Below are 10,000 nucleotides of genomic sequence, written 5' to 3' on the forward strand. Positions count from 1 at the left end.
TCTCTATGGTATAGTTCTGTTTCCTATTAGGGGGTGTGGGTTTAAACCTGCCTGTTGCTTGTTGCAGGAACAGGAAGCTGTGGATCTGTATGGAGTTCTGTGGCAGTGGCTCTCTGCAGGACATTTATCACGGTGAGTCTGTGCTCCTGTCAGTGTCAGAGAGCCTGCTCTGAGAGCTGTGAGTCTGTGCTCCTGTCAGTGTCAGAGAGCCTGCTCTGAGAGCTGTGAGTCTGTGCTCCTGTCAGTGTCAGAGAGCCTGCTCTGAGAGCTGTGAGTCTGTGCTCCTGTCAGTGTCAGAGAGCCTGCTCTGAGAGCTGTGAGTCTGTGCTCCTGTCAGTGTCAGAGAGCCTGCTCTGAGAGCTGTGAGTCTGTGCTCCTGTCAGTGTCAGAGAGCCTGCTCTGAGAGCTGTGAGTCTGTGCTCCTGTCAGTGTCAGAGAGCCTGCTCTGAGAGCTGTGAGTCTGTGCTCCTGTCAGTGTCAGAGAGCCTGCTCTGAGAGCTGTGAGTCTGTGCTCCTGTCAGTGTCAGAGAGCCTGCTCTGAGAGCTGTGAGTCTGTGCTCCTGTCAGTGTCAGAGAGCCTGCTCTGAGAGCTGTCTGTGCTCCTGTCAGTGTCAGAGAGCCTGCTCTGAGAGCTGTGAGTCTGTGCTCCTGTCAGTGTCAGAGAGCCTGCTCTGAGAGCTGTGAGTCTGTGCTCCTGTCAGTGTCAGAGAGCCTGCTCTGAGAGCTGTGAGTCTGTGCTCCTGTCAGTGTCAGAGAGCCTGCTCTGAGAGCTGTGAGTCTGTGCTCCTGTCTGTCTGTGCTCCTGTCAGTGTCAGAGAGCCTGCTCTGAGAGCTGTGAGTCTGTGCTCCTGTCAGTGTCAGAGAGCCTGCTCTGAGAGCTGTGAGTCTGTGCTCCTGTCAGTGTCAGAGAGCCTGCTCTGAGAGCTGTGAGTCTGTGCTCCTGTCAGTGTCAGAGAGCCTGCTCTGAGAGCTGTGAGTCTGTGCTCCTGTCAGTGTCAGAGAGCCTGCTCTGAGAGCTGTGAGTCTGTGCTCCTGTCAGTGTCAGAGAGCCTGCTCTGAGAGCTGTGAGTCTGTGCTCCTGTCAGTGTCAGAGAGCCTGCTCTGAGAGCTGTGAGTCTGTGCTCCTGTCAGTGTCAGAGAGCCTGCTCTGAGAGCTGTGAGTCTGTGCTCCTGTCAGTGTCAGAGAGCCTGCTCTGAGAGCTGTGTGTGCTCCTGTCAGTGTCAGAGAGCCTGCTCTGAGAGCTGTGAGTCTGTGCTCCTGTCAGTGTCAGAGAGCCTGCTCTGAGAGCTGTGAGTCTGTGCTCCTGTCAGTGTCAGAGAGCCTGCTCTGAGAGCTGCTGTGCTCCTGTCAGTGTCAGAGAGCCTGCTCTGAGAGCTGTGAGTCTGTGCTCCTGTCAGTGTCAGAGAGCCTGCTCTGAGAGCTGTGAGTCTGTGCTCCTGTCAGTGTCAGAGAGCCTGCTCTGAGAGCTGTGAGTCTGTGCTCCTGTCAGTGTCAGAGAGCCTGCTCTGAGAGCTGTGAGTCTGTGCTCCTGTCAGTGTCAGAGAGCCTGCTCTGAGAGCTGTGAGTCTGTGCTCCTGTCAGTGTCAGAGAGCCTGCTCTGAGAGCTGTGAGTCTGTGCTCCTGTCAGTGTCAGAGAGCCTGCTCTGAGAGCTATGAGTCTGTGCTCCTGCCAGTGTTTCAGAGAGCCTGCTCTGAGAGCTGTGAGTCTGTGCTCCTGTCAGTGTCAGAGAGCCTGCTCTGAGAGCTGTGATAATTAGTAACAATGACGACTGTCTTCTCAGTGACTGGACCTCTCAAAGAGAAGCAGATCGCCTACGTCAGCAGGGAAACGTTGCAGGTTTGTGGAATAGATCTATCCATCTGTCTGACCGTCTGCATGCCTGTGGGTCTGTCTGCCTGCCTGTCTGCTTGTCTGTCTGTCTGACCGTCTATATGCCTGCTTGCCAGTCTGTCTGTCTGTCTGTCTGACCGTCTGTGTGCCTGACTGTCTGCATATCGGTCTGTCTGCCCGCATTTCCTTCTTTAATTGTGTCAATAATTCTTTCTTTCTTTCTTTCTTTCTTTCTTTCTTTCTTTCTTTCTTTCTGGTTCCTCTGTCTTGCCTCATCCTCACACCTGATTTGTGTTTCAACGCAGGGTTTACATCACCTCCACGTCACGGGCAAAATGCACAGAGACATTAAGGTGAGCGCTGTGCAGCGCGCTGCACTGTCAAATTTGATCTAAACCAGCGTGTTCTTCTCGTTGAGCGCAATCACTTTGTGGACTGTTTTTACTTGCAGTCGTCACATCCTGGTGACTTATTAAAAGCTCTGCAAAGTCATCAGTTACACCATTGTCATCATTAACCTAAAAGAGTCCAGTATGAGTATGAGTTAGCATTCCCTAAGACAATTACAGACTGCTGCTCATTAAAAAGGGCTGCTCATAAGCTGACAGTGTTATGGAGGGTGCGCAGTGTGTTGGATTGTGGTCTCCGCAGTGTACTCTAATGCTTCTCTGTTTGTTTGTTCTGCACAGGGAGCAAATATTCTGCTGACAGATCGAGGCGACGTGAAGCTGGGTGAGTGAGTCTCTTCAAATTCACACGGAAACCCTGACACACGCACGCACACGCACACACTGCCACACGCATGTTGTATGGGCCGAGTGTGGCATGGTGATGGCGGATGGCTGCACATCAAGCTCAAGTATTTTCTGCAAAAGAAAACATGATACTGTCAGAATACTATCAGTGAATACTGTAGAGCGATTCATAGTCAACAGCACTGTTCCTGTACAGGGCAGAACAAAATGCTAGCAACTGCTGTATAGTACTCACGTGTCCATACTGATCTCGCATCTCCTTCACCCGGTCAGCGTTCCTCTCAACTGGAACACGATCTACCCGTTTCATCCTCATTCGCTTCGTCTTCGGGATGCCATCAATAGTTGGTATGGCAACACTGTGTACGTTGGGGAACCTTTCATTGTCCTCTATGATTCCTGCTTGAATTTCTCGCAGTCTGATGGCATTGTTAGCCAAATGAAAAATGTATCTAGACTTTGTTTCAGTATTCACTTACACACTGTACTGCATACTGTATGATTCTGTACTGTCAGCGTACTGTAGCTAGCACAGCAGAGTACTGAATAATGGTCACTTACCTATTCTCATTTCTAAGTGCCCGAGTGATTTGAGGCCACAGTGAAACAGCTCAGATTGGGCTGCACCCGCTGCCCAGCCTCCCTCATGCTCAACCCATGGTTGATGACCTGATCTAGCAGTGTTGCATGGATTTCATCAGAAATGTTTGGTCGTCTTGGTCTGACTCTTGCTCTTCCCCTACGTCTTGCACCCCCCTCTCACCACTCCTTGTGGGTCCAATGAATGGATTCATCCATCAAGAGAAGAACCGTTTCAATCTAATGCGAATGTAACTTGAATCTAATGCGAATGTAACTTGAATCTAATGCGAATGTAACTTGAATCTAATGCGAATGTAATTTGAATCTAATGCAAATGCATTTTGAATCTAATGCGTATGTATCTTGAATCTAATGCAAATGTAATGTTGTCTTTCCCAGCTGATTTCGGGGTGGCAGCAGAGATCAATGCTTCAGTGGCCAAGAGGAAATCTTTCATAGGGACCCCGTACTGGTGAGGAGATAAACTAAGCTTCTTTCTTTCTTTTTCTTTCTTTCTTTTTTTTCTTTCTTTTTTCTTTTTCTTGGCTTGATTTTCTTTTTCTTTCCTCTTTGCTTCTGTTCTCTCTTGCCCTCCTTTCTTTTCTTTCTCCTTGTTGGAATCTTTTTCTCTAGGGAACTTTCCGTTCCTTGGGAGGAGATCTCCCGAAGCCCTGTCTCGTTTCTTCTCTCCTTTTCTTTCTTTTTTCTTTTCTTTCTGTTTTCTTTCTCTTCTTCCTTTCTTCTTTTTCTTTCTTTTTCACTTCTTTCTTTTCCCTTGATCTGCCGAAAGAACTTTCAGAAGTGACAGAAGGACTCCCTTTCCCCCTACAGACAACACAGACACTTTTATTTTTCCCTCTTCTCTTTCCCGTCTTTTTTCTTGATACAATAATCTTCTTTTCTGTAGTGACGGTAGCTCCTTTTCTCAACTGAGCTGTGTCTGTCTGTCTGTCTGTCTCTTTCTTTCTTTTTCTCTCTGTCTGTCTGTCTGCAGGATGGCCCCGGAGGTAGCTGCAGTGGAGAAGAAGGGCGGATACAACCAGCTATGTGATATCTGGGCGGTGGGCATCACTGCCATCGAGCTGGCGGAGCTGCAGCCACCCATGTTCGACCTGCACCCCATGAGGTGAGAGCTCTCTGCACTGACGAGAAAGATCTGCGCTATGGGGTCTGCAGGGTGAGTCAGACAGCGCAGCTTCGCGTCCTGGCTGTGTGGAGTTGCCAGTCTCCGCTGGCGACTCCTCATTGTGCTACAACAGACCCTGCCGGCCAGGCGCCCAGTGAGCTCAGAGCGGACATCTGCACTGGCCTTTGTCCTCTTTGCTGACATCCGCTCTCGAGTTCCTGGGTGTTCCTTTGTATTTCACACTGAGTCAGTGCTGCGTTGGTAATCTTTGAGGCTGCCTCACCTGTTCCACTTCTCTGTTCCAGAGCCTTGATGCTCATGTCCAAGAGCAATTTCCAGCCCCCCAAACTGAAAGACAAAGGAAAATGGTAAGAACCCACCATTACTGAAGAGCTGGACTGTCTGTCTCCTTGCGTGCAATCATTCAGAGTGGCTCCTGGTGCAATAAATCAAATGCTGTCGGGGCTAAGGTGAATTCAGCAGCTGTTCTTCACTTCTAGTTACCTGGAGACACCAGTGACAGCGCTGGAGAGCCGAGAATGGAGTGTTAGACTGGTCCTCATTATTATTAAGGTGCTGGTAATGACAGCGCTGGAGAGCTGAGAATGGAGTGTTAGACTGGTCCTCATTATTATTAAGGTGCTGGTAATGACAGCGCTGGAGAGCTGAGAATGGAGTGTTAGACTGGTCCTCATTATTATTAAGGTGCTGGTAATGACAGCGCTGGAGAGCTGAGAATGGAGTGTTAGACTGGTCCTCATTATTATTAAGGTGCTGGTAATGACAGCGCTGGAGAGCTGAGAATGGAGTGTTAGACTGGTCCTCATTATTATTAAGGTGCTGGTAATGACAGCGCTGGAGAGCTGAGAGTGCAGAGTGTTAGACTAGTGCTCATTATTATTAAGGTGCTGGTAATGACAGCGCTGGAGAGCTGAGAATGGAGTGTTAGACTGGTCCTCATTATTATTAAGGTGCTGGTAATGACAGCGCTGGAGAGCTGAGAATGGAGAGTGTTAGACTAGTGCTCATTATTATTAAGGTGCTGGTAATGACAGCGCTGGAGAGCTGAGAATGGAGTGTTAGACTAGTCCTCATTATTATTAAGGTGCTGGTAATGACAGCGCTGGAGAGCTGAGAATGCAGTGTGTTAGACTAGCGCTCATTATTATTAAGGTGCTGGTAATGACAGCGCTGGAGAGCTGAGAATGGAGTGTTAGACTGGTCCTCATTATTATTAAGGTGCTGGTAATGACAGTGCTGGAGAGCTGAGAATGGAGTGTTAGACTGGTCCTCATTATTATTAAGGTGCTGGTAATGACAGTGCTGGAGAGCTGAGAATGGAGTGTTAGACTGGTCCTCATTATTATTAAGGTGCTGGTAATGACAGCGCTGGAGAGCTGAGAATAGGAATTTTTGTTTACTACAAACTCTGCACATGTTTCAAATTAAAAGCCATTTGAAAGGGTTAAGTTTTGGTTGTATTTTTGCAGGTCGACAGAATTCCAGAACTTTATTAAAGTGGCCCTCAACAAGAACCCTAGGAAACGACCTACAGCTGAGAAGCTACTCCAGGTAGGGCATTTCTGTCAGTCAATAAGGTCTTTTCATCCCTGTGGATCCCTTTTCATACCACAAGCGTCGAGCGATCTAGCATTGAAGCACTTTTTCATGCTGGGTTCAGAGTGAATGTTTTAACGCGGTATTCATTCAAATCCAACAACAGAATCAGCAGGCGAATCACACTGTTCCAAAAGACACTGCTGAGCAGATGTAGAGCTACACAATTTGGTTTCAATTGTAAAATTCAGAAAGTGACAAGCCAGTTAAACAATTAAAAACTTTACAAAATCGAAATCGAAAACACAGTATGTTTGTCTGTTTCCAGCACTCGTTCGTGACTCAGATGCTGAGTCGAACCCAAGTGATTGAGCTGCTGGACACAGTGAATAACCCTGACCTCAGCTCAGGACACTCCATGGACGATAGTGACCTGGAGGTAGGTGTCCAGACCGGGTCGAAGACAAATCGTCACCAGCATTTCATCACCAGGTACAATTCGTCACCAGCGAGGAGAACTCATCACGGAGGGTACATTATCAGATCACAGCTGTTTAAAACGGTACAGGCGAAAATGACCGGTGTGGCGCTTGTAGATTGAAATTTCGGTGCTTCTAGTGTTAAAATAAAGGTTTGAAAAGCAAACTTGTTATTTTTTTTTTTTTTTTTTGCTTGTTTGTTTGTTCGTTGAGTGGTCAGTAAAGTTAGTACATTATGGGTTTTATTTATGTAATTTGTAAGTGAATAGGTACTGTATCTGTTATTTATGATTTATTATAGCTCTGTTTGTTTTTAGTGTAGCTTTTATGATATATTGTGGCCTTAATTGGTGAGTTGTTGTCCGTGATGGATTGTCGCTGGTGATGAATTGTTGGTGTTGATAAATTGAAGGGATACCGTCCGGACCACTCAGCTGTGTTTGTGTGTGTCTCTTTTTGCATCTCTATGTGTGTCTCAGTGTCTCTGTGAGTCTGTCTGTGTGTCTCTCCCTGTGTCTCTCCATGTGTCTCAGTGTGTCTGTGTGTCTCAGTGTGTCTTTGTGTCTCAGTATCTCTCCCTGAGTCTCTCCATGTGTCTCAGTGTGTCTCAGTGTGTCTTTGTGTCTCAGTGTCTCTCCGTGTGTCTCAGTGTGTCTGTGAGTCTGTCCATGTGTCTCTGCGTGTGTCTCAGTGTGTCTGTGTGTGTCTCAGTGTGTCTCAGTGTTTCTCTGCGTTTATCTCTGCATGTGTCTCAGTGTGTCTGTGTGTGTGTCTCAGTGTGTCTGTGTGTGTCTCAGTGTCTCTGCGTGTGTCTCTGCGTTTGTCTCTGCGTGTGTCTCTGCGTGTGTCTCAGTGTCTCTGCGTGTGTCTCTGCGTTTGTCTCTGCGTGTGTCTCCGTGTGTCTGCTTGTGTCTCAGTGTCTCTGCGTTTGTCTCTGCGTGTGTCTCATTGTGTCTCAGTGTCTCTGCGTGTGTCTCAGTGTGTGTTTCAGCATATATGTCTATAGGTGTCTCTTACCATTGCAGGATTATATGGGGAGCCCTATATAATCCTCACTGGTATATAGTGGAGACGTACACACTTTACATTTCCCATATATCTGGTAAACCTCTTATCCAGTTATGTATGCGCATGCACTGTTTTGTTTTAACCCAAAGATATCCCTGAACTTTTACAGACCTGCGACGCCTTTCCTGATAAAATCCACTCCATTGGGAAGCACGGTAACGTGGAGCGGACTCGCTCCGAGGTTCAGTGTAAGTCCTGCTCCCCTCCCTGACTCCGAGGGCTAGCCAGGCTAAGCCTTGCCTGCTTCTGAGATGATCTCTGGTACTACGCTTGGCTACAGAAATCTCTGTTTGCAAGCCATGCTTTCAGTCAGTGTTGCACACGAATGGTCATCCCACCCGGAGCTTTCTTTATCCTAGTACCAGATAACATGTTTTAAAATGTCTTAAGCTGCGTTCCTCTAGTTATGTTTTTATGTTGTTTGTCTAACGTTTTCAGGAAGCTTGCATTATTTCCACTGGCTTTACGGTCAGTTTGTTTCTGTGTAAGTCTTGCTTGTGTTATAATGTGTTGTATTGCAATGACAGCCCACCTGCTCAGTGCCAGCATTGCACAGTACACCCCATTCACTGCTTTCAAACTGGAAGCTTCTGTAAGTTGCTTCACGAGTCATGTGGGCTCTGGCAATTGTCCAGCAAAACTGTAATCTCACCAATAATAGGCTTCAGACAATAGTCCCACAGTAGCTCAGTCCTAGCAGCCCCCATACTCCACTTTTGTATACAGCTCTGGACAAAGGTTTCGCATCACCCTATAGAATGAACTCACTTTGCTTCATAAAGTCGAACGAACCCTGCTGAAATACATAACAGATTGAATTACACGGGGCTTTGTGGTTCTCCATGTACTTAAGGAAACACTGACAAAAAAATGTGACATTTCGAAATCTATACTGCTCTGCTATTATGGCTTCCGGTAGACTTTTTGCGATATCATTTTGTAGTTTCTTTGATTACATGATGTTAAATAAAAGATCTGAATTATATTATGTAGTTATGTGTTTTTTTTTTTTTTTTTTTTTTCTTTTTAAAATGATGTCCTGATCCTAAAATTCTTGGTGATGTATAGTTTTGGCTACAGCTGTAGTTTAGTTTTTAGTCATGATACATGATACAATATATATATTCTTCTCTTTTTGTTTGCTGTGTCTATCTTTACCTGTCTCTGTGCTTGTCTGGAAAGCTGCCTAGGACTGGCCAGGCTTCCTCATTCCATTCAAATCATCAGACAAAACGGTCTTTCAGCTTGGCTGGTCCCCGCGCTCTATATATGTAGTTGAAAGGTGATGGTTTCACTTGGTTTCAATCAGCGCCCGGCACTTAGGATTCTCCAGACAAGCCCAAAGCATCTCAGAGCTCAGTATCAGAACAAAAATAAATACATCTGAACCCAGAACCGCTCTGAATGATCACAAATGCCATAAAATGACTTTAAAGAGAACTTTTGATACCCAGCGGCAGCGCACAGCAGGTAGCTGAAATATAAAGACAGTGTAAGCTGTTACTACAGCTGCTAGTGTTAGGCTTCGCTGTCCAAACCCAGGCTATTGCAAGGGCTTCACCGATAATAGCTGATGTGGTTTCTTCTTCTGTCTCTTAGTTAATCAGGTGAAGTTTTGTCCTCCAATGCGAAAGGAAACAGACCCTTACCCTGAACTGGTAATGTGATACAATACCTTCTGTTTTCTGTAGGGTGTGGGCGAGTGGAGATACTATATACTAGACCCTGATACTGATGCGATCCAGCCCTCTGAAATGTCTTTATAATATACAGCACTAGACCCTGATATTGATGAGATCCAGCCCTCTGAAATGTCTTTATAATATACAGCACTAGACCCTGATATTGATGAGATCCAGCCCTCTGAAATGTCTTTATAATATACAGCACTAGACCCTGATATTGATGAGATCCAGCCCTCTGAAATGTCTTTATAATTACAGCACTAGACCCTGATATTGATGAGACACAGCCCTCTGAAATGTCTTTATAATATACAGCACTAGACCCTGATATTGATGAGATCCAGCCCTCTGAAATGTCTTTATAATATACAGCACTAGACCCTGATATTGATGAGATCCAGCCCTCTGAAATGTCTTATTTTAGTCAAACAAATCAGTTTATTACACAAACAGCATCCTTAACTGTTATTAGGGCTGCATTTAGAAATGCTAAAATCAATTAAACGACAAGACTTTTCACTAGAGGTCTTTACCAGTGTCTAGACATGTGTCGAATTAGATTCACAGCGATTTATGTCTGTGTTTTAATCATGTGTTTGTTTATTTTGCAGGAGCTGTACGATGGTTGGAGCATCGACGGTGATGAGAAGAACAGCCCGTAAGAAATTCAAAGAATATATTCTTTGATATTTTTGAACTCTTCTGCTCAGCTAGTCCCACCTACTCTGTCAGGCAGTTAGGATTCTCCAGACAAGCAAAGCCAGCTGGAGGCAGATTTAGACACAAATGTATTACAGTATTCAATACTGGATCAAAAGCACCCAGAACCACTCAGAATTAAGACTAATCTTCGCTGTGTTTAACACAGACCCTTTCCAGCCTTACCGTTTGGTTCTTGTGTTATTTGAACACAGAA

At 46.0% G+C, this 10,000-nt stretch overlaps 1 protein-coding gene across 1 annotated transcript; it reads left to right on the plus strand.

Moving 5' to 3' along the window:
* Positions 1-67: 67 nt before the first annotated feature.
* LOC121310031 (mitogen-activated protein kinase kinase kinase kinase 3-like) lies at positions 68-9,985 on the plus strand (the record flags this gene model as incomplete). Its single annotated transcript, XM_041243237.1, has 12 exons — positions 68-132; positions 1,783-1,838; positions 2,138-2,185; positions 2,522-2,564; positions 3,569-3,641; positions 4,164-4,295; positions 4,601-4,663; positions 5,786-5,867; positions 6,181-6,291; positions 7,509-7,587; positions 8,999-9,057; positions 9,696-9,985. Coding segments are annotated over 12 exons (862 nt in total), but the record flags the coding sequence as incomplete, so codon positions are not given.
* Positions 9,986-10,000: the final 15 nt, after the last annotated feature.

Source organism: Polyodon spathula, unplaced genomic scaffold (genome assembly GCF_017654505.1).
Source record: "Polyodon spathula isolate WHYD16114869_AA unplaced genomic scaffold, ASM1765450v1 scaffolds_1683, whole genome shotgun sequence".
NCBI lineage: Eukaryota > Metazoa > Chordata > Actinopteri > Acipenseriformes > Polyodontidae > Polyodon > Polyodon spathula.